This window comes from Malus sylvestris, chromosome 12, assembly GCF_916048215.2.
Source record: "Malus sylvestris chromosome 12, drMalSylv7.2, whole genome shotgun sequence".
In the NCBI taxonomy this organism is placed as follows: Eukaryota; Viridiplantae; Streptophyta; class Magnoliopsida; order Rosales; family Rosaceae; genus Malus; species Malus sylvestris.
In genome coordinates, this window is record NC_062271.1 from 19,388,153 (window position 1) to 19,413,283 (window position 25,131).

At 37.5% G+C, this 25,131-nt stretch overlaps 2 protein-coding genes across 4 annotated transcripts; both read left to right on the forward strand.

The window, feature by feature from the left end:
- The first annotated feature begins 926 nt into the window (after positions 1-926).
- Positions 927-3,182, forward strand: LOC126593246 (uncharacterized). 2 transcript variants are annotated; one of them, XM_050259244.1, is made up of 3 exons: positions 958-1,090; positions 1,541-2,019; positions 2,170-3,182. In XM_050259244.1, exon 3 carries the CDS (start codon positions 2,202-2,204, stop codon positions 2,892-2,894), a length of 693 nt encoding a protein of 230 aa, XP_050115201.1. In that variant the 5' UTR covers positions 958-1,090; positions 1,541-2,019; positions 2,170-2,201; the 3' UTR covers positions 2,895-3,182. The 2 variants fall into 2 exon arrangements, with proteins under 2 accessions (XP_050115200.1, XP_050115201.1); XM_050259243.1 differs by lacking the exon at positions 1,541-2,019 and having other exon boundaries at positions 927-1,090.
- Positions 3,183-4,220: 1,038 nt separating this feature from the next.
- On the forward strand, positions 4,221-19,774 carry LOC126593244 (pentatricopeptide repeat-containing protein At2g37320-like). 2 transcript variants are annotated; one of them, XM_050259242.1, is made up of 2 exons: positions 4,221-5,550; positions 19,344-19,774. In XM_050259242.1, exons 1-2 carry the CDS (start codon positions 4,294-4,296, stop codon positions 19,386-19,388), a joined length of 1,302 nt encoding a protein of 433 aa, XP_050115199.1. In that variant the 5' UTR covers positions 4,221-4,293; the 3' UTR covers positions 19,389-19,774. The 2 variants fall into 2 exon arrangements, with proteins under 2 accessions (XP_050115199.1, XP_050115198.1); XM_050259241.1 differs by lacking the exon at positions 19,344-19,774 and having other exon boundaries at positions 4,223-6,103.
- The last annotated feature ends 5,357 nt before the right edge of the window (positions 19,775-25,131 follow it).

Sequence of the window (25,131 nt, forward strand, 5' to 3'; positions counted from 1 at the left end):
TATTTTGGGAGGTTATGGAGATAATGGGCTAGTTATTTTGGGGGGTTATGGAAATAATTGGCTAGTTAATTAGCAAATAATAATAACCTAATTAACTAGCTATTTCAATGTCATAAAAGGGGAAGAAAATGGTAGCAAAAAACAGAAAATAAAAGGCATGGCCAGCCCTAGTGGGTAACCGGCCTTTGATAAGTTTTTTGGTTATAATTTGGTGGTTTAATTGATAATTAAGGGATTGATTAGGTAATTAATCCCTTGATTAGTCAATTTTAGGAAATATGAAAGGAATATATTATTTAGCTAATTTATTAGCTAAATAATGGAATATAGAACATATAGAATAAATTAGATTTTGGGAATTACCTTATAGAAAGGATTTGGTGAAATAGGTTTTAAATTGTTACCTATTTTGGACACTTTTGACTTGGTTGAAAGATGATTTTCCGCTACTCGCGCGTAGGAATCTCAATGTGCCTCAAGGGTATTCCTGTCCTCTTTTGTCCAAAAACCCACGTGGCGCCTAGTGAATATTTTTGGCTCCACAAAGATTATCTCAAAGTGGAAATGAATGGGTTTGGCACTTCGGCGTTTGATGTAGCAATCACTTGGTTCAATAGTGAAATGAAGATGAAAGTTCAAGAGACGAACACTAGAAGTAGGAAGAGATGAGACTTTTCACCTAAGGGTATTTAAGTCTTTTTAACTTTAATTTTATGTTAATTTTATAGGAATCTAAAAAAATAGGGTATATTTTATTGAGTGGTTCTTAAAATGGCGATATTTCCAAATTTCTCGTTGGGAAATATTATTTGAGAAATTTTTTATGGAGATGGCCATTCTCACACTTTTTTTTTTTGTTTTTTGTTTTTTGTTTTTGTTTTAGTGAGTGGTTAGAGAAAAATGAAAAGAATAAAAAACCTCCAACTAGTCAATTACGTTCCTAGCCCGAATTATAAAATAAGGAAATATATTCAATCAGGTTCACCTGAGGGAAGACACTACAGTTTAAGGGCAGAGCGAAGGAAAATTACAGTGGCGGTCGGAACTGGATCTCTAGGTCCTCGCTCTTCTTTTCCGAAATTGATTAGGGGTAAGCTCCTTCAACCAAAACCCACTTTGCTAAAATGTGTAATTCTTGCAAATATGGCATCCTTTAATCGAACCCGTGGTTATTGTACTAATCTGCAAGTTATGGAAGAAATGTGTGATTCATTTACTTGTTTCTGTTCATACAAATTTTATGATATTTATTCGAGCGTAATGGAAAATGCATTTGTTCAGAGCTCTTTAATTGATTGTATTTTTTTTTGTTTGGAATAATTGGGTAGTGAGAGATTTCATGGGTTTTGATGCATTTTTATATATTTGGTAATTTTTGATAAATTGTTTTGGATGTAGAGAGTTGCGGCCTAAATCTTCATATTTCCAGTGTTATGGTTTCACCAAAATATCGGTATCTCAGATTTTACTAGGGTTTAATGCTGACTTACTCTTATCCTAACTTTACGTTTCGGTTTTCGGTTTTCATTTTTTGTGTTAGTGATAGAGGGGAAATACACGGGACATGAAGGGTGAAGGATGGCAGGAGAGATATCGAAGAAATGTACAAGGAAGGGCGCGCAAAATGAAAACTAAAAACTGAAAACCAAAAACTATTTTAAGTTTATTTTCACTTTCAAGATTTTGTTTTCGTTCGTTCCTTCTTATTTTTTTTCCCTTTTCTTCCATCACCCTTCTTCATCCCTCCTTTTCTTCATATGTCAAGCATAAAAAAGTGAAAACCAAAATAAAACGAAATGATTATCAACCGGGCCTTTAGTGTTTTGCTTTGTGGATGTCTGAAGAAATTCTCAGTGAGAAATTTGTCAATATTTTGCCTTGTGGAGGTTTCAATCTGCATTTGCAAAGAGTTTAGTATTTGTTCGTGTTGAAGCTTCTATATGTCTAAACTGAAACGGCGACTAGTTTATCTTGCCAGTCTTACACCTTGTCTCCCTTCCATACTATTCTTAATTCTTGGTAATTTCCTTTCTATGCTTTCCTGTTCTCTTCTCGGGATAATGTGTTTGGTCCAATACTTCTAGTGCTATAATATCCTGCATTGCAACTTTTGAATTTGATACTCATTTTACGGTGAGATAAGGATGTCTTAATTGTTTATGATTGCAGCATTTTTACATTTATGAGAAGGAGCTCTATAAATGGAAAACCCCAGCAACGATCAGGAAGTAGAGCCTTCATCTGCAGCGGTTTATGAGTTACCAGGGGAGCCTGCTATTGTCATAGATGGAGTGCCCGAAATTCCCTCAACTGAAAGCACCCGTTCTGTCTCTGATGCTGTGCATGATGCAGAATCCCATGGAAATACTAACTTTGGCGAGTGGTTGGAAGGAAGAGAAGTGAGGAAGGCTTTTGGAGAGCAAAACTATATTGGCACAGTGACTGAGTATGATAAAGAAGCAGGCTGGTACAGGGTGGTGTATGAAGATGGTGACTTTGAAGATCTTGACTGGACTGAGTTGGAACAAGTGCTACTGCCCCTAGACATTATGGTTCCCCTGAAAACAGTAGCCCTAAAAACTCTCAGGAAAAGCAAGAAATTCCTCCGTAAACCTAGGAACGTTATGGCTGGATCTCAAACACAAAAAGCCAAAACCAAGGGAAGTAGGGGAAGGAAGGCCACCTCAGCAATTGAAGGTGCTTCAAAGATTGACTTCAAAGTAGGTGAAGATGCTTCAATGGTGGACTCCAAAGTACTTGAAGATGCTTCAATGGTAGACTCCAAAATACCTGAAGCTGCTTTAATGACAGACGCCAAGGCACCTGAATATGCTTTAATGACGGACTCCAAAGCAATTGAAGACGCTTCCATGATGAAGTCCGATGGTTCGTAAAGGTTTCACAAAAGGAAGTTCAAAGGTCGATGAGGTTAGATTCTGATGGACATGAAACAGCTTGGTATAGAGGATGAAGGTTTTGAAAATCGGTATTGCTAGAAGTTTGAAACAAACATTTTTAGAATTGAAAAGAGGATACTACTGACTTGTAAGGTGCACTGTGAGACTTACGTGAAGTATTAGTCAGTGATGGTGTTGTACTGCTTAGGCTAATTATATGTGTTGTATGCCAACAAGACTACATAATGGATCTTGTGTTGGGATGTTCCGGATTTAAAAACGAAACACTCTTCTTCTATTTTTTTTTTCTTTCCGGAGGATATTCGAACTTGGGACCACTTGTAATATTGGAAGGAGAAATACCAGCAGATCAAGAGCTAGTAGGTAAAACAACATAAGTCTTTTAGCTTTTGCTAAAACAAAATTGATAAGTGGTTACTAATCAAGTTGAGGAGTTTACTTGCCTGCAAAGTATCAAAACTCACGTCTATGAGAAATTCCTAGTTCACATCCTCACACTTCGTTGTATTATGTGGCCTCATTGATGAAACAATTTAAAATGAGAGTTTTAACGAAAAGCCCCGGGTATTGTTCACTTTAACGAAAATCATATTTTTACACTAAAAAGTCAAACTTGGTACTATTCATTTGACCTTTTATTTTGTTCTTATCGTTAAAACTCAAAGTTTTCAAGCCTTTTTCATTGGTCGGAGTTAAAATCCCAACAAGTTTATGTCAACAAATTCTAGAATAAGACTCTCCCCACGTACTTTTGGGCCCCTTTAGAATTGCTTTTAAAATAAGTACTTTTTGCTTGTAAGCGTTTTTTTAATACTAATTTTAATAGAACAACTTGAATTTTAGGAACCCTTGGAAGGCTTTAGGAATGACGATTCCGATTATTAAATCTGATAACCGTGGATAACCGCATGGATTGAATTTTGATATGAAAAGTCGGGTATATTTTGGATATATGGAAAAACCGTGAATAATTTCGGTTATGGTTGGATATGGTTATAGGGTCTCTAATTCGTATCTGTCATCGAATTAGAATCTAAACCGGATAATATATAATATAATTATATTAATACATAATACACAAAAAATTTTACTTAGTATTACGTTTTCATGGGAATTAACACAGGCTCTGCAATTTTTGTATACCTTTTTTCTTAGGAATTTTAACGAAAAATTTTCGGTACATTTCATTGAAAAACCATAGTTTTACACTAAAAAGTCAATATTGGCAATATTCACTTTACCCTTTATTTTATTTTTATAGTTAAAATTCAAAATTTTCAAGTTTTTTTAATTAGTTTTTTTTTTTTTTTTTTCTTAGCAATCAAATTGTCACACTATATATTTGTAGCAAAGCTCATGGTGTTTCCTCACACGAATGAATGGAGTTCTCCTTCAAGCCTGTGTCAGTTTCAGGAAGAAACTTTCTCAGTCCTTTCTGCAAACACATTCATCTCACTCCAAGCCTTTCTTCTCTTCTCCCAAATTCACACGAACAACCCAAAAAACCAACAAGCTACAAAACGCTCTCAGAGTTATCGACCTCATCACCCCGAAACCATCCCCCGCCGCGCGCCGCCGCCAAGGCCATCTCCGGCTCATTCAGGACTTTCTGCAGTCAGATTCCGACCACTTTACCGTCGGTTCTGCTTCCTCTGATCCAACAAACCCACGAGTAAAAATCTCAACTTTGTTCGATGAAAGCGTTTTGTCACACGCCATAAGCTCATGTGGGTCTTCTCGAAATCTTCATGGCGGGGTTCAGTACCACTGTGCAGCAATAAGAATTGGGTTTATTGCCAATATATATATTGGAAGCTCTTTGGTGAGTTTGTACGGTCGATGCGGTGAACTGCAGAATGCATATAAGTTGTTCGGCGAAATGCCTGTGAGAAATGTGGTGTCTTGGACTGCCATTATTTCCGGGTTTGCACAAGCGTGGCAGGTTGACGTCTGCTTGCAGCTTTTCAGTGAAATGAGAAACTCTTTGGAACCAAATGATTTTACGTATGCAAGTATTCTGAGTGCTTGCACTGGCAGTGGAGCTCTTGGGCATGGAAGAAGTGCTCATTGTCAAACCATTAGAACGGGCTTCGATTCATACATTCACATTTCTAATGCTCTTATCTCAATGTATTGCAAGTGTGGGGATGTTAAAGATGCGCTTTACATATTCGAAAATTTGGATGGCAGAGATAATGTATCTTGGAACTCCATGATTGCTGGGTATGCGCAACATGGGCTTGCATTGCAGGCCATTGATCTTTTTGAAGAAATGAAGCGGCAACGTGTGAAACCCGATGCCATTACTTTATTGGGCGTGCTTTCTTCGTGTCGTCATGCAGGTCTTGTCAAAGAAGGCCGGCTTTACTTCAATTCAATGATCAAAGAGCATGGTATTCATCCAGAGCTAGATCATTATTCGTGTGTTGTTGACCTTCTTGGCCGTGCTGGTCTATTAGAAGAGGCTCGAGAATTCATTGAAAAGATGCCTATTTGTGCCAACGCAGTTATATGGGGCTCGCTGCTGTCATCCTGTAGGGTTCATGGGAGTGTGTGGATTGGCATTGAGGCTGCGGAGAGTAGGCTATTACTAGAGCCAGAGTGTGCTTCAACCCACGTGCAATTGGCAAACCTGTATGCTAGTGTGGGATATTGGGACGGGGCAGCAAGAATGCGAAAGTTGATGAAAGATAAAGCGATTAAGACAAGTCCTGGGTTCAGCTGGATTGAGATTGGAGATGAAGTTCACAAATTTAGAGCAGAAGACTGTTCAAATCCCAAAATGATTGAAATTATTGATCTCTTGGATAGTTTGGCAGACCACATTAAAACTTTAGCCTATGAGCCTGAAATGGAAGAGGAAGATTAAGCATGATTTAATTTGCTATCAAAGTGGCTAGTAGCAATCGATGTAAATCTACTATAAAGATTGATTTGTTCTGCTCCAAGATTCGTTCGGAGATCCTTCGTTCATAGAAGTTTTGAATATTAAAAATCGACGTGAAGTAAGGTGCTTGTACGTCTTTTGTGTAAATAAATAGCGAGCTAACAACTTCTTGTTCTAAATTTGTAGACACCACCTCGCGTTGCTCTGACTGGAGGTGCTGTACATACTTGTAGGTAATCTTGTTCTTCCACATTTTACTCTAAATAGCATTCTGAACTCGAATAGCTTTGATTTCTAACTCACGGGAAATTTTACCTTTAGTTTATTGGTTTGTTTGATTCTATGATTTTACAACTTATTAGTGATTGGTTTGAGAAAAATTTCTCAATGTGCTATTTTATACCTATGTTTGCACTTAACCTTGGTCTTAACAATTCTAAGAGGCACCATCCATACCTAATGTCTCCTAGACAAGCTAAGATGGTTGCGTAGTTTAGTCTTCAAGCTCGGGGTTTCTCTTTCTAGGTTAATCAATAGTATTTTCATGATTCAGATGGTATAATGTGTTATGTTTCAAAAAAATAAGTATAATGTGTGAACTATTGAGAAAATTTTCGTTGAGGCTAGTTTACGTCGGATGTTCGTAGAGGCTAGTTTACGTCGCAATACAATAGTTAGATCACTAATCTTTTATATATGTAACATTCAGTATTATACTAAAAGTAAAGTACAGAAAGAAAATTAAATCCTGGTTTAATAGAAGAGTTCATCAACGCTAAACGTAACGTACCCATAAGAAATTACAAGACACAGAGATCACATATTTCCCCACGCTTATGCTTCAATTGACGCTCCCTGAGACATACAATACAAAAAGGCACGAACATTATAGAGAGCGCGAGTACTGCGAGTAAACCAAGGGCGCCGTCCTGGGTGTGCCTATGCGGAATTTTCAGACAACCGGCAGCTCCATTGAGGTGGCCCCTCCTCGTCGCCGAGGAAGAAGAGTTATTGTCGCCTTGCTTGTTGAAATTCTTGTTCTGTTTAGAATCTGCACAAGAGTTGTCCTTGCCTTGCCGCTTGTTGAAATTTTCGTTCTTGAGAGACATAGAATCCTCGAACCTGGCCTTGAGTATTGCCAAGCGTAATTCCTTCTCTTGACTGTTGAGGTTGGCGCGTTCAATCTCCCTCAGCGATCGCTCAAGTTCGTCGTAAATGTTCGCGGGTGCGGATTGGGATGATGTAGCAGCCGCGCTAGTTCCTAGCCCTAGCCCTAGCAGAATGATGAATAGCATACAAGGTGAAGTCATTGGTACGTAGGTTAGCTTGGCTCGGTTTCGATTGGTTTTGGCTTGCTCAAGCGACCACAGGATTGGTTGTTTGATTTAAGGAGAGGGAGAGACTGAGGATGGCGTTCAGAGTCTATTTGTTTTGATTTATATACACAAAAGGAGGAGGAATTTGAGAAGCATGAAATCCTCGTAGTATTAGTAAAAAGACGAAGAAAATTAAACTAAAGAAATCCTAATAGGAAAAGGACATGGATTGAACAAAAGGAATCCTAAAAGAATCCTAAAATTCCTCCTAGTATCCTTCAATACAACAATAACTATCGGGGCGAATATTTAGATTTGCCCCTATTAAAGTTTTTATTACAAATGGTTCTTGAAATAGAACTATCTCATCAAGATAGTCCTAAAATTGAAAATCAATCAATATAGTTCTTGAAAATGAATGTCGCAAATCAATCTTGTCATTCTGTTATAATTCCGTTAAAAATTCTGTTATGTGATGATATGACACATAACTGAATCTCACAAGTTTAATTAAATATGTCACATGGATTAAAAATATTTAAATAATTAAAAAACAATTTTTATTTTTTGTATAATTAAAAAAAAAAAAAGAACACATCTTCTCCTCCCACTGAACACAATCACACCTGCACTACACCCAAACCCCTCCTCACGATTTTAATCGCCAATACATCAACAACTTTGAAAAGTTTGGTGATGGAATTGATATAATAAGCCAAAAAAATTAGCTACTGCTTCTCCACCCCCATCATCTACTGCTTCTCCACTCCCGTCTATCACTTCCTCTAGCATCGCCACCACCCTTCTCCACCAGCTGCCTCTCCTCCGGCTACGTCAGAACCCCCACTAGACGCTTCCCCACCACATCCTTCAAAAGGTTCTCCCCCTCCCAAATCTTCCCCAACACCTCTAGCAGAAGCCTCATCGCCACCTAAATCCACAAAGTCTCCACCTCCTCCAGCTGATGTCATGTCCCCTTCGTCCGATTCTCCACTAGCACCAGAAGGAGAAGCACAAAAAAAATCTCCTCCATCCCCCATCATCACATCTCCTCCATCTGGTTCCAAATATGGTCCTCCACCAGCTGATAACTCACCCCTTGCACCCACGGTGCAATCACCACCTCCTTCGGTCCCTTCACCCCCTGTTACTTCTCTTCTTTCATTTCCCCATTAATTGAGAAATTAATTCAATGTGAAAGAATTTGGGGTGGATGTTTTCGGGTGGGAGGAGAAGAAAATGAACACATTTTTTTTTCTGCTTCCTATTTTTTAAGCTTTTAATTACACAAAAAATAAAAGGGTAAATTACACGGTAGCCTCTCAGATTTTGAGGTTTATTATAACCCCATACAACAACTTTAAAACATTTCACCTTCATACCTCAAGTACTATTTTATTTCAATACAATACATCCGTTAGATTTTCCATCAATTAATCCGTTAAATGCTGACGTGGCTGCCACATTTGTGCCACGTGGCTACCAAATGTCTGCCAAGTGGCAAAAAAATAAATTTTTAATTTTTTTTTAAAAACCTGAATTTTCTCAAAAAAAAAAAATTTCAAAAATTGAAACCCACATCTGCAACCAGCGATCAGAAGGAGGAAAAGAAGGAGAAGAAGAAGGAGGAAAAGAAAAAAAAAAATTTGTCCCTCCCCAGCGACTGGAAGAAGAAGAGCGATTAGAAGGAGGAAAAGAAAAAAAAAAAATTGTCTCTCCCCCAGCGACCAGAAGAAGAAGAACCCCCCGACGACTCGCCTCCTGTACCCGCTCCGGCCCGACGACCCTCCTCTCTTCCCCCCCACCCCCCCCGCAGCACGCAGCGACTTCCCCCCCCCCCCCCCCCCCCCCGCCCCGCCGCGCGCGCCCAGCGACCCCCCCTCCTCCCCCCCCCCGGCGCCCAGTGACCAGCGTCTTCTTCTTGTTGCAGATTTGGGTTTCTATTTTTTTTTATTTTTTTATTTTCTTCCTTCTTCTTCTTCTTCTTGCAGTGGGTTTCTATTTTTTTTTCTTTTTCTTTCTTCTTCCCTCATCTTCTTCTTCTTGCAGATGTTGGTTTCAAATTTTTATTTTATTTTTTGAGAAAATTCAGGTTTCTTAAAAAAAAATTAAAAATTATTTTATTTGCCATGTGGCAGACATTTGGCAGCCACGTGGCATATATGTGGCACCCACGTCAGCATTTAACAGATCAATGAATGGAAAATCTAACGGATGTATTATATTGAAATAAAATAGTAATTGAGGTATGAAAGTGAAATGTTTTAAAGTTGTTGTATGGAATTGAAATAGACCCCAAACCTGAGGTATGAAAATGTAATTTACCCAAAATAAAATTATTTTTAATTATTTAAATATTTTAAAATCACATGCCATATTTAATTGGGAGCTTTAATGAAAAGGACTTGGGCCAACAAATATTTAACCAAAAACCATCCTAAAATGTTATTTAACTGAAATGGCTCAAAGTTTAATAAAAAACTATCCAAAACTATTGTCTACCTTTTTCGTGCCCTTATCCTCCTCTTCCTCATCATTATCCACATCCTCATTCTCATCCTCTTATCTGCACCACGAACATTTTATAGTGTTAGTATTTTATTCCAATCAGATCCAATAAGGACCTACGGTCCCGATGATGTACGTACATGTCAGGCGTCTGTAAATAGGAAAAAAAAAAAACCAAAACATAAAACTGTTTCTGGAGAACCCAAAACATAACACTGTTTTTGGAAAAAAAAAATCAGATACAGTATTTGTTTTTTCTGTGCACAAACAAACATTGTATCTGGAAAGAAAAGAACCAAAATCCAGAAACAGTGACTTAAATTTCAGAAACAGTGACTTAGATTTCAGAAATAATGACTTAAATTCTAGAACCAATCTATGTTTTAACCTTTGATTGTTCCTTTTCTTTCATGCATCAGTTGATTATATTTAAGAAACATGATGCTTATTTTGCTTTGAATCCAAATACAATGAATTTCATAATTTCTTTTCTAGCTTACATTTAAGAAATAGTGTGTCTATTTCATTTGGATCCAGAAACAGTGACTTAGATTCCAAAAATAGTAACTTAGATTCTAGAAACAGTGACTTAAATTCCAGAAATAGTTTATTTTTACTGTCTAGAAACAGTGACCCGTAGTTATTATTGAATAACATGCAGATCTCAAATTTATTTTATGGAGAAACAAACGTTGAACTCTATTAACGAAGAAAAATTGAAAAACAATATCTCGAATACTTTATGAATAATAACGACGATCACGTTTCAATGAAATAATACAAAATATAAATTAAATAGCATGAGGATCTATATTTTTGTTTCAAAAAAAAAGAAGAAGGTCTGCAAAACAACGATGAACTCCATTAACGACGAAAATCTGGAACTCAACCTAAAAAAGTTAGGGGTAAAATCGACAAATCATAATTTATTATAGTTAGGCCATTTTTAGTTGGACTACTTTAACATTGACCTTGTACTAATTATTAAACAAAACTTATAACATGATTTTTGATTAAAACTAAAACTTTTCAAGCCATTTTCATTAGTTTTCCTTATTTAATTAGCTTGTGGGACCTAGTTATGCATCATGTCATCACATAACATAATTTTTAACAGAATTGTAACAGAATGACTAGATTGATTTGCGACACTCAATTTCAAGGATAACGTTGATTGATTTTCAATTTCAAAAACCATCTTGATGGGGTGGGTCAATTTTCAGGAACTATTTATGATAAAAATCTTGATTTTTATTAGGGGCAGAGATACAAAATTTTCTTCTACTAAAAGTCATATAGATGCAAAATGAAAAGTGCCCCCACTAATTTCATTACTTATAGATGCAGAAAAAATTGCCTCTCTATTATGGCTTATTTTAATTTGACGGGGAGAGGGGGAGGCACGGTAGAGAGAGAGAGAGTGAGCAAGGAGAGAGATGTGTTTGTAGGGTTGTGTAGAGAATATGTTATTATCCTTACGCAGTGCCTTTATTTACAGTAATAAGAGAGGGAAAAATCATTCTCCTGCAAGGAGAATACAAGTCCTAATAGGGAATAATAACTAGTATCAAATCTAATATACGATTTACATAATTACACTTTAATACAATGTTTATAACACTCACCCTTGAATGTGTAAATACTCAAGTAGATTCGGCATCATGTACAGTTGAGGAAGTTGACTCGTCGACACTGATTCTTGGAACAAGCTAGTCTTAAACAAAGTAGAAACTTGCATATGGAATTAAGTCTCACAAATCCAATGGCTATGGTAAAACCCAAGTAGGGACAAAACTTATAGTCTAAGGAAAAGTGCGTGAGAGGATGCAAAGTCAAATGAAATGTTTACGGGACATCATTAGGGATATGATAACCTAAGGTGGGTGCCTCGTCAAAACCTCATTAGGTAGCAAAAACCAGTGAGAAAAATGCTCATAATCATAGGGAAAAATAGTACATTAAGATCAAGCAAGTATACGTTAGGATACTCGCCTGAGTTTGACATAATTCCAAAAAGAACTAACAATGTTACAACTTAGAAAGTTTACGCATACCTATTCCTTGAACAAGCTTCTGAAACGTCGCCTTCGATAATGATCTGGTGAAGAGGTCTGCCAGGTTGTCTTGTGAACGGATTTGCATGACTTCAATCTTCTGATGCTCTTGCTGTTGATGTGAGAAGAAAAACTTCAGCACAATGTACTTGGTGTTGTCTCCTTTGATATAACCCTTCTTGAGTCGTTCGATGCATGCTGCATTATCTTCATGTCAACAATGGGGTAAAGATCCCAAGAGCTTTGAATATGACCCACAACTGGTCTCAGCTAAAAGTATTCCGAAGTAGCTTCGTGTAAGGTGAGTATTCAGCATGGTTAGACGAAGTGGCAACTAAGGTCTGTTTAGTCGAGCTCCAAGATATTGTGCTGCCTCCAACGGTAAAGACGTAATCCGTTCGAGAGCGCGCTTTGTGTGGGTCAGATAAGTAACCTGCGTTGACATAACCAACAAGTTGGGAATCGACTTGAGATTCGAGGGGGTTGTAGCATCACTCGAGGATTCGTAGGAATAGAATAGACCCAAATCCGTAGTTGTCACGCCTCAATCCCACCATACGTCCAGGATCGACACGTGACGTCATCAAATACTAGTATATCTCACATACCCCATCTCCGGGATATGGACAATCACAACTTAAGAATCAAATTGTAAAGTAATTTTTCGTTTACTTTATGGCTGCATCTAGCCTCCTCATTAAAGTACCTACGTACCCTCAATAGGGATCAAGCCATTCGTAGTTCACTTATCACAAAATCAAACGTTTATTCCACTAAGTTCAAGCAGAAAAGCATAGCATTCCTCAATAATTTATTATAACCTGACAACATGTAATTCCTAGACTCAGGCTACATAACCAACCCCTATGAAAACATGATTTCTCTCACATCCAACATATAAATCATTATGTCTCATCATGATATCGCAATTCATAACATACATCATATTTAAGAACCGACGAAACACAAAACCATTCTCTAGCTGCATTAATTAATTAATTTGATCAAAGTAATAAAAATTATCCCCATATCTTCTAAATTCATACCTTATGAAATGAGAAACTTTTTGGAACCGAATGATTTTACGTATACAAGTATTCTGAGTGCTTGTACTGGCAGTGGAACTCTTGGGCATGGAAGAAGTGCTCATTGCCAAACCATTCGAACGGGATTCAATTCGTACATCCACATTGCTAATGCTCTTATCTCAATGTATTGCAAGTGTGGGGATGTTAAAAATGCACTTTCCATGTTCAAAAATTTGGATGGTAGAGATAATGTATCTTGGAACTAGATGATTGCCGGGTATGCGCAGCATTGGCTTGCATTGCAGGCCATTGATCTTTTTGAAGAAATGAAGCGGTAACGTGTGAAACCTGATGCCATTACTTTATTGGGCGTGCTCTCTTCATGTCGTCATGCATGTCTTGTCAAAGAAGGCCGACTTTACTTCAATTCAATGATCAAAGAGCATGGTATTCATCCAGAACTAGATCATTATTCGTGTGTTGTTGACCTTCTTGGCCGCGCTGGTTTATTAGAAGAGGCTCGAGAATTCATTGAAAAGATGCCTATTCGTGCCAACCTAGTTATATGGGGCTCGCTGCTGTCATTCTGTAGGGTTTATGGGAGTGTGTGGATTGGCATTGAGGCTGCGGAGAGTAGGCTATTACTAGAGCCAGAGTGTGCTTCATGTTGGAACTTGTGAGTGGGACTTAGTCCCACATCGCCCAAACACATGGTGGAAGTCCACTTTATAAGTCTTTTCCCTCCTTTATGTTTTGAAAAGATTTGGGCCAAAGCTATTGACCTTGGGCCTTACAAATTGAGGTTTGGGTGTATATATTAAATGTCAAAGATGGGCCTTGGGCCTTGGGGCTCGGATTGACGAAAACACAAGTTTAAGTTTTTACGTTTTTGATTTTTGCATTCAGTTTTTTGAAAGGATAAAACTGATGACGAGTAGTTACAACCGTTCTAAAAACGGTTTCAACTGCTCCACTACGCCATTATAAATATGGTCATCAGATCAGAAACAAGATATAATTTTCCATCATTTCCTTTTATACTTTACAGAGAGCCATCACAACAAATTCGCCTAGAATCCAAGTTCGTGTGCAAGAACTTGGATTAGATAGTTGTATCCTGCAAGATAGACGTCCTTTGAACTACTGCACTGGTGTAGGGGCGTATTTCTGTCTTAGGAGATTGCTCTGCAAGCCTCTATCTTCCGAAAACAAGTCAGTGTGTTTTTTGTGATTTGTTATTCAAATTCATTAAATTGTTCATATTGTAAGATATATTGTATATTTGTGAAATTTCTATTCAAGATAAACTGTGCAATTGTTATATAATATACACTTGACATTTGATATGTTCTAACAATCTAAGACAGAAATATCATTGTGAAACCATGGATCAATCAAATGTTGGTGTCGTTAAGCAACACGTTGAGAAACCTGAGAAGTTCAAGGGAGTTGATTTCAAACATTGGCAACAGAATATGTTGTTCTACTTAACAACTCTGAACTTGAGTCATGTGATTATTTCTGAGTCCCCCAAAGCACCAGAAGAGGGAGATATTCCTGCCGAAATTCTGAAGGTTATAGAAGCCTGGACTCACAATGAATTTCTATGCAGGAACTACATTTTGAATGCTTTAGATGACTCTTTGTATGATGTTTATTCATCATATAAGACAGTGAAAGATCTGTGGGAGTCTTTGGATAAGAAGTATAAGTCCGAAGTGGCAAGTTCCAAGAAGTTTGTAATTGGAAAATTTCTGAATTACAAGATGAGTGACACAAAGTCTGTTGTCAAGCAAGTTGAAGAACTCCAAGTGATTGTTCATGAGTTAGATGAAGAAAATCTTGGTCTGAAAGAAGGTTTTGTGGTTGGCTTTATTATAGAGAAATTGCCTTCGAATTGGAAGGACTTTAAGATTTATCTTAAACATCTAACTGAAGACATGAGCATGGATCAATTGATTCTCAAATTGCGTGTGGAGGAGGATCATCACAAAAATGAGAAGTATGATGTCTCATCTCTGGAGGCAAAAGCCAATGTTGTGGAAGGAAGTGACTTACACAAGGCAAGGCACCATCAGAAAAACAAAGGCAAGGATGCTGTTGCAAAGAAAACACTAACTGCTGTGAAGGGGAAAACCTTTAAGAAAATCAAAGGAGGTTGCTGGGTTTGTGGAAAGACAGGACATAGGTCAAAGGATTGCCGCCACAAGAAGGATCAGAATTCTGTGAATTCCAATCAAGCAAACATTGCAGAAGACAAGTTTGTTGTTGTTGTGTCTGAAGTCAATTTATTGACGAATTCAAATGACTGGTGGGTTGATACAGGAGCAATAAGGCATGTGTGTGCTGATTGAAATTTATTTGTTACTTACCAATCTGTTGATGGTGGAGAAAATCTGTACATGGGGAATGCAACTGCATCTGCCGTTGCAGGGAAAGGAAAAGTGATGCTCAAACTCACTTCTGGAAAAGAGTTGTCACACACCAATGTTCTGCATGTTCCTGATATTCGCAAGAATCTGATTTCTGGATCGCTTCTAAGTAACAAGGGTTTCAAAATAGTCTTCGAATCTGATAAGTTTGTAATCACCAAGAGTGGGATGTATGTGGGAAAGGGCTACCTATCTGAGGGGCTCTTTAAATTGAATGTACTTTCTGTTGATGCTATTAATAACAATAACAAGCCTAGTGCTTCTTCTACTTACTTGATTGAGTCATCTACATTATGGCATGCAAGATTAGGTCATGTTAAGTTTCATTCTCTTCAAAGAATGGTTAACTTAGGCCTATTGCCAAAATGCTCTATGAACAAAGTATCTAAATGTGAGATATACACAGAATCCAAATATGCAAGACACTCTTATAAATCAGTGGAAAAATCCAACGAAATACTTGGTTTAATCCATAGTGATCTTTGTGATTTCAAATCCACACCAACTCGTGGAGGAAAGAACTACTATATGTCCTTCATTGATGATTGCAGCAAATTCTGTTATGTGTATTTGATTCATAGTAAAGATGAAGCTTTAAACATGTTTAAGACATTTAAAGCTGAAGCCGAAAATCAACTAAACAAAAGAATAAAAGTCTTAAGATCGGATAGAGGTGGTGAATATGAATCTAATGACTTTGCAGAATTTTGTTCAACACATGGAATAATACATCAAACCACAACCCTATATACTCCTCAACAAAATGGAGTGGCTGAATGGAAAAATCGTACATTGAAGGATATGATTAATTCCATGTTGAACAGTTCTGGAGCACCACATAATTTATGGGGTGAGGCACTCCTTGCTGGAAATAACCGAATTCCACATAAGAAGACCAATCAATCTCCTTATGAAATCTGGAAAAGTAGGTTACCTACTTACAAAACCTTGAAAGTGTGGGGCTGTCTTGCAAAAGTTCAAGTGCCTCTTCCAAAGAGACAAAAACTTGGACCAAAAACAGTGGATTGTATATTTATTGGTCATGCCAATAATCGTTCGGCATATAGATTTTTGGTTCATAAATATGAAATTGCAGACATTCATGTAAATACAATACTTGAATTTGCCGAAGCTGAGTTCTTTGAGGAAAAATTTCCTTATAAGGATAGGTCATATGTATTGAACAAAAGAGTACATAATGATAATACAAGAAATGATGACGAAAATCATGCTTCAACTTCTAGAGTTCAAAGTCAAGATTTGGAACCACGGAAGAGTAAAAAAGCAAAGATTGCAAAGGATTTTGGTCCTGATTTCCTCACTTTTATAACCGAAGACGAGCCTCAAACTTATAAGGCTGCTTTAGAATCCTCTGAAGCGCCTTATTGGAAAGAAGCTATTCAAAGTGAAATGAAATCCATCATGCAAAATAATACATGGGAATTGGTTAATTTGCCTCCTGGAAATAAACCAATAGGACATAAATGGATTTTCAAAAGGAAATTGAGACCGGATGGTACCATAGACAAGTATAAAGCTCGTCTAGTTGCCAAAGGATATCGTCAAAAAGAAGGACTTGACTACTTTGACACTTATCACCAGTAGCTAGAATAACATCTATAAGGTTATTAATAGCTATAACGTCCGTACACAATCTCGAGATACATCAAATGGATGTCAAGACTGCATTTTTAAATGGTGAATTAGACGAAGAAATTTATATGGAGCAACCTGAAGGTTTCATTGTCAAAGGTCAAGAAAAGAAAGTTTGCAAATTGATTAAGTCATTATATGGACTTAAACAAGCTCCTAAGCAATGACATGAAAAATTTGATCATAATATGCTCACAAATGGATTTGTGATCAATGAAAGTGATAAATGCATTTATGTTAAGCAAACGAAAAATGCTTGTGTTATTGTATGTCTTTATGTTGATGACATGCTTATACTGGGAACAAACAAAGATGTGACTAACTCCACAAAGAAAATGCTAAATTCTAGCTTTGATATGAAAGATATGGGATTGGCTGATGTGATTCTTGGAGTTCGAATTCTAAGGAATTCAGATGGATATGTCCTAACTTAATCACATTACGTTGAAAAGGTTCTAAAAAGGTTTGGACATTATGATTGTAAACCTGCAGTCACTCCATTTGATCCAATTCATAAACTTACTAAAAACGAAGAAGAGAGCGTATCTCAATTGGAGTATACACAAGTTATAGGTTGCTTGATGTACATTATGAATTGTACAAGACCTGATCTCGCTTATTCAATAAGCCGATTAAGTAAGTATTCAAGTAATCTTGGAAGAGATCATTAGAATGCTTTAATAAGGGTACTAAGATACTTAAATGCATACAATGCATTATGGTTTGCACTACACTCAATATCTGCCAGTATTAGAAGGATATAGTGATGCAAATTGGATTTCAGGGAGCACAGACAGTAAATCCACAAGTGGATATGTATTTACACTTGGTGGAGCAGCTGTGTCATGGAATCATCTAAGCAAATGTGTATAGCACGTTCGACAATGGAATCAGAATTTATAGCCTTAGATACAGCTGCTAATGAAGCTGAATGACTTAAAAATTTTCTGGAAGATATTCCATTATGGCCAAAGCCTGTGACTGCAGTATGTATACATTGTGATAGCATGGCTGCACAAGGTCAAGCCAAAAACGCTGAATATAATGGAAAGTCAAGACATATAAGGCGACGACATAAAACCATTAGACAACTACTCAAGAATGGAACTATCTCCATTGACTATATTAAATCAAAGGAGAATATTGCCGATCTTTTGACAAAAGGCCTATCCAAGGATCAAGTGGCATTTACATCGAGGGGAATGGGTTTAAAGCCAACTCAATGAGTTATAACTTGACGGAAACCTAACCTAGCCAATTGGAGATCCCATGGTCTAGGTTCAATAGGCAAACTAGTTGAGGAAAACTCAAGGTAAGAAACACACAATCCTTACTTATTCCTATGATGGCAAACAGTGTGTTACCTGTAAGACGTAAAGGGTGAATCATTATTATTAATAATGCTAATATCTTATAGTTGAGATGAATAGAACGGGCTATTCTTAGTTAGCATTACCTATATGAGATTGATGTGGGGTCGCATCTTTGAGATTTGATATGGCTACAATTCTCTAAAGGTCTCATGAAATCAGGATATGTTCAGGACCAAAATGAACACAACCGTATGAATTGAAGTGTGTCAAGATGTGATATGTGTGATACTTCTTGTTTTGATTTACCACTTACAATGATCAGTTCAAGATATTAAATTCACTGCTTCATTAGGTAAATCCGATAAGTACTCACTAGAGAAGGTTCAAGTCCAAAAGACACCTATCCCGATGCATATCATATCTCAGTTCTCTGGAATGATGTTACTAATTTAGTTAGTATCTTATTTTCTATTCAAATGTGGGGTATTGCTAGCGTTTGAATAGAAAATGTGGGGTATTGTTGGAACTTGTGAGTGGGACTTAGTCCCACATCGCCCAAACACATGGTGGAAGTCCACTTTATAAGTCTTTTCCCTCCTTTATGTTTTGAAAAGATTTGGGTCAAAGCTATGGACCTTGGGCCTTACAAATGGAGGTTTGGGTGTATATATTAAATGTCAAAGATGGGCCTTGGGCTTTGGGGCTCGGATTGACAAAAACACAAGTTTAAGTTTTTATGTTTTTTATTTTTGCATTCAGTTTTTCGAAAGGATAAAACCAATGACGAGCAGTTACAACAGTTCTAAAAACGGTTTCAACTGCTCCACTACGCCATTATAAATATGGCCATCAGATCAGAAACAAGATATAATTTTCATCATTTCCTTTTATACTTTACAGAGAACCATCACAATAAATTCGCCTAGAATCCAAGTTCGTGTGCAAGAACTTGGATTAGATAGTTGTATCCTGCAAGATAGACGTCCTTTGAACTACTGCACTGGTGTAGGGGTGTATTTCTGTTTTAGGAGATTGCTCTGCAAGCCTCTATCTTCCGAAAACAAGTCAGTGTGTTTTTTGTGATTTGTTATTCAAATTCATTAAATTGTTCATATTGTAAGATATATTGTATATTTGTGAAATTTCTATTCGAGATAAACTGTGCAATTGTTATATATTATACACTTGACATTTGATATGTTTTAACACTTCAACCCATGTGCAATTGGCAAACCTGTATGCTAGTGTGGGATGTTGGGATGGGGCAGCAAGAATGTGAAAGTTGATGAAAGATAAAGCGATTAAGACAAGTCCTGGATTCAGCTGGATTGAGATTGGAAATGAAGTTCACAAATTTAGAGCAGAAGACTGTTCAAATCCCAAAATGATTGAAATTATTGATCTCTTGGATAGTTTGGCAGACCACATTAAAACTTTAGCCTATGAGCCTGAAATGGAAGAGGAAGATTAAGCATGATTTAATTTGCTATCAAAGTGGCTAGTAGCGATCGATGTAAATCTACTTTAAAGATTGATTTGTTCTGCTCCAAGATTCGTTCGGAGATCCTTCGTTCATAGAAGTTTTGAATATTGAAAATCGACGTGAAGTAAGGTGCTTGTACGTCTTTTGTGTAAATAAATAGCGAGCTAACAACTTGTTCTAAATTTGTAGACACCACCTCGCGTTGCTCTGACTGGAGATGCTGTACATACTTGTAGGTAATCTTGTTCTTCCACATTTTACTCTAAATAGCATTCTGAACTCGAATAGCTTTGATTTCTAACTCACTGGAAATTTTACCTTTAGTTTATTGCTTTGTTTGATTCTATGATTTTACAACTTATTAGTGATTGGTTTGAGAAAATTTTCTCAATGTGCTATTTTATACCTATGTTTGCACTTAACCTTGGTCTTAACAATTCTAAGAGGCACCATCCATACCTATTGTCTCCTAGACAAGCTAAGATGGTTGCGTAGTTTAGTCTTCAAGCTCGGGGTTTCTCTTTCTAGGTTAATCAATAGTATTTCATGATTCAGATAGTTTAATGTGTTATGTTTCAAAAAAATAAGTATAATGTGTTATCTATGGAGAAAATTTTCGTAGAGGCTAGTGTACGTCAGATGTTCGTAGAGGCTAGTTTACGTCGCAATACAATAGTTAGATCACTAATCTTTTATATATGTAACATTCAGTATTATACTAAAAGTAAAGTACAGAAAGAAAATTAAATCCTGGTTTAATAGAAGAGTTCATCAACGCTAAACGTAACGTACCCATAAGAAATTACAAGACACAGAGATCACATATTTCCCTACACTTATGCTTCAATTGACGCTCCCTGAGCCATACAATACAAAAAGGCACGATCATTATAGAGAGCGCGAGTACTGCGATTAAACCAAGGGCACCGTCCTGGGTGCGCCTATGCGGAATTTTCAGACAACCGGCAGCTCCATTGAGGTGGCCCCTCCTCATCGCCGAGGAAGAAGAGTTATTGTCGCCTTGCTTGTTGAAATTCTTGTTCTGTTTAGAATCTGCACAAGAGTTGTCCTTGCCTTGCCGCTTGTTGAAATTTTCGTTCTTGATAGACATAGAATCCTCGAACCTGGCCTTGAGTATTGCCAAGCGTAATTCCTTCTCTTGATTGTTGAGGTTGGCGCGTTCAATCTCCCTCAGCGATCGCTCAAGTTCGTCGTAAATGTTCGCGGGTGCGGATTGGGATGATGTAGCCGCGCTAGTTCCTAGCCCTAGCCCTAGCAGAATGATGAATAGCATACAAGGTGAAGTCATTGGTACGTAGGTTAGTTTGGTTCGGTTTCGATTGGTTTTGGCTTGCTCAGGCGACCACAGGATTGGTTGTTTGATTTAAGGAGAGGGAGGGACTGAGGATGGCGTTCAGAGTCTGTTTGTTTTGATTTATATACACAAAAGGAGGAGGAATTTGAGAAGCATGAAATCCTCATAGTATTAGTAAAAAGACGAATAAAATTAAACTAAAGAAATCCTAATAGGAAAAGGACATGGATTGATCAAAAGGAATCCTAAAAGAATCCTAAATTCCTCCTAGTATCCTTCACTACAACAATAACAATCGGGTGAATATGTAGATTTGCCCCTATTAAGGTTTTTATTACAAATGGTTCTTGATATAGAAATATCTCATCAAGATAGTCCAAAAATTGAAAATCAATTGAAAATGAATGTCGCAACTCAATCTTGTCATTCTGTTATAATTTCGTTAAAAATTCTGTTATGTGATGATATGACACATAACTAAATCTCACAAGTCTAATTAAATATGTCACGTGGATTAAAAATATTTAAATAATTAAAAAACAATTTTTAGTTTTTGTATAATTAAAACCTTGTTGTTAAGGAGACTCCTATATATGTCGACCTCCATCCCCAACGGACAGGCAGAACTGCAAAAATGCTCAACCCTTCCTCATATCTGAGAGGGCACTCCCAACGAAGCCTTTCGAAATATTCAGCTTTCTTTCCCCCCGATAATACCTCTGCAAACAAGCTATACTAGAGCAAGAATATCTCATATCATCAGGGTTAAAAGCAAGAGTATCCCATATCATGCTTTTTCCCTGTCTTTTCCTTTGACCTTGTTCTTACCTGCAAGACAAGGAGAAAGAGAGCAATCAGTCAGTACTTGGAATCAAGCTTCCAGCCAGGAACTGACTGCCTGGAACCCCTTACCTGATTACTTACCTGACATTGCTCTCGAGTACTCATCTTCAACATCTTATGCTTCCAGGGAAGATACCGCATCTGCCTGAGGAACAGATAGGGCAAGGGAGAAGGATACAAGGAAGCATGTGGAGACAAGCGTAACAGCACACGTGCCGATACATCCATTACTCTGTCAAAGCAAAAGTATCCCATATCAGCAGGGTCGAACGTACTCTAGATTTGATGGACTTGTTTTGACCCTCAAATTCTTCAGTCGGCCTTATACTCTGGAGGAAACCAGAAAACCCTCCAGCTCAGTTCAAGAATAAGCCTGTGGAAAGTTACTTCTTCAAAAGCAAAAGTATCCCATATCATCTCTTCTCATTTTCTTCTCTTTATCCTTCATGCTGCCTGCAAGATAGGGAGACTGTGAACAATCAGCCGGAGCTATGATTGCTTACCTTGTCTGTCACCTCTTTCAGCAGATCCCCTAGCTCGGCGACTTGGGGGACTCCTACTACATGGTTTGTATCGCGCTTGACCAAGCCTGAAACTACAAGTAAGCTTCAAGTGAAATTGATACATTACCTTGTGCATCTCCACCAGTTAAAGATACCACCCCTGGATGGAGGAAGAGTACTTCCAGAGAAGATGCCCCATCTACCTATGAGACAGATAAGGCACGTCAAGACGATACCACACTCCGATACTTAGAAGTTTCGTGATTACGAGATCATTCTCCCACAATATTTCCTAATGTCATTTGTACTAAATCATTCACTTGTACTCACTAAAGGAGAGCTTGAACCTATGTACTTGTGTAAACCCTTCACAATTAATGAGAACTCCTCTATTCCGTGGACGTAGCCAATCTGGGTGAACCACGTACATCTTGTGTTCATTTTCCTATCTTTATCCATTTATATACTTATCCATACTAATGACCGGAGCAATCTAGCGAAGATCACAAAAAGCGACCGTTTTCGCTACCTAAGATCTATCGTGCAAGAGAACGGAGAATTAGATGGAGATCTCAACCATAGAATACAAGCTGGATGGATGAAGTGTAAGAGTGCATCCGGCGTGTTGTGTGACCGTCATAGGTCACTGAAGCTCAAGGGAAAATTTTATAGGACGGCAATAAGGCCAGCGATGTTGTATGGCACGGAATGTTGGGCGGTGAAGCATCAACACGTACAAAAAATGGGTGTGGCGGAGATGAGGATGCTTCGTGGGATGTGTGGGCACACGAGAAAGGATAAGATTGGGAATGAGGATATCCGAGGTAAAGTAGGAGTAGCTGAAATTGAAGGAAAGATGAGAGAAAATCGGTTCCGGTGATTTGGACATGTGCAAAGAAGGCCTACTGACGCTCCGGTTCGAAGATGTCACTACTGGACAGAGGTTCAGGGCCGAAGGGGTAGAGGAAGACCTAGGAAAACTTTGGAAGAGACTCTAAGAAAAGACTTAGAGTACTTGGATCTAACAGAGGACATGACACAAAACCGAGCGCAATGGCGTTCTAGGATTCATATAGCCGACCCCACTTAGTGGGAAAAGGCTTTGTTGTTGTTGTTGTATAATTAAAACCTTGAAAAAAGGAAAGAAAAAAAACGAAGAACACATCTTCTCCTCCCACTGAACACAATCACACTTGCACTACACCCAAATCCCTACTCACGATTTTAATCACCAATACATCAACAACTTTGAAAAGTTTGGTGATGGAATTGATATAATAAGCCAAAAAATTAGCTACTGCTTCTCCACCCCCATCATCTACTGCTTCTCCACTCCCGTCTATCACTTCCTCTAGCATCGCCACCACCCTTCTCCACCAGCTGCCTCTCCTCCGGCTACGTCAGAACCCCCACTAGACGCTTCCCCACAACATCCTTCAAAAGGTTCTCCCCCTCCCAAATCTTCCCCAACACCTCTAGCAGAAGCCTCATCGCCACCTAAATCCACAAAGTCCCCACCTCCTCCATGCTGATGTCATATCCCCTTCGTCCGATTCTCCACTAGCACTAGAAGGAGAAGCACAAAAAAAATCTCCTCCATCCCCCATCATCACATCTCCTCCATCTGGTTCCAAATATGGTCCTCCACCAGCTGATAACTCACCCCTTGCACCCAAGGTGCCATCACCACCTCCTTCGGTCCCTTCACCCCCTGTTACTTCTCTTCTTTCATTTCCCCATTAATTGAGAAATTAATCCAATGAGAAAGAATTTGGGTGTGGATGTTTTCAGGTGGGAGGAGAAGAAAATGAACACATCTTTTTTTTTTCTCTTTCCTATTTTTTAAGCTTTTAATTACACAAAAATAAAATTATTTTTAATTATTTAAATATTTTAAAATCATGTGCCATATTTAATTGAAAATTTTAATGAAAATGGCTTGAGCCAATAAAAATTTAATAAAAAACCATCCTAAAATGTTATTTAACCGAAAGGGCTCAAAGTTTAATAAAAAATCATCCAAAACTATTGTCCATCTTTTTCGTGCCCTTATCCTTCTCTTCCTCGTCATTGTCCTCATCCTCATTCTCATCCTGTTATCTGCACCACAAACAATTTATAGTGTTAGTATTTTATTCCAATCAGATCCAATAAGGACCTACGGTCCCGATGATGTACATACATGTCAGGCGTCTGTAAATAGGAAAAAAAAAACCAAAACATAAAACTGTTTCTGAAGAACCCAAAACATAACACTGTTTCTGGAAAAAAAAAATCAGATACAGTGTTTGTTTTTTCTGTGCACAAACAAACATTGTATCTGGAAAGAAAAGAATCAAAATCCAGGAACAATGACTTAAATTTCAGAAACAATGACTTAGATTTTAGAAATAATGACTTAAATTCCAGAAACAATTTATGTTTTAACCTTTGATTGTTTCTTTTATTTCATGCATCAGTTGATTATATTTAAGAAACATGATGCTTATTTTGCTTTGAATCCAAATACAATGAATTTCATTATTTCTTTTCTAGCTTACATTTAAGAAACAGTGTGTTTATTTCATTTGGATCCAGAAACAGTGACTTAGATTAAAAAAATAGTAACTTAGATTCCAGAAACAGTAACTTAAATTCCAGAAATAGTTAATTTTTACAGTCTAGAAACAGTGACCCGTCGTTATTATTGAATAACATGCAGATCTCAAATTTATTTTCTGGAGAAACAAACGTCGAACTCCACTAATGAAGAAAAATTGAAAAACAGTACCTCGAATACTTTATGAATAATAACGATGATCACGTTTCAATGAAATAATACAAAATATAAATTAAATAGCATGAGGATCTATATTTTTGTTTCAAAGAAAAAGAAGAA

Coding starts and splice junctions, on each gene's coding strand:
- LOC126593246 (XM_050259243.1), top strand. CDS start 2,202: ATGGAAAACCCCAGCAACGATCAGGAAGTAGAGCCTTCATCTGCAGCG.
- LOC126593244 (XM_050259241.1), top strand. CDS start 4,294: ATGAATGGAGTTCTCCTTCAAGCCTGTGTCAGTTTCAGGAAGAAACTT.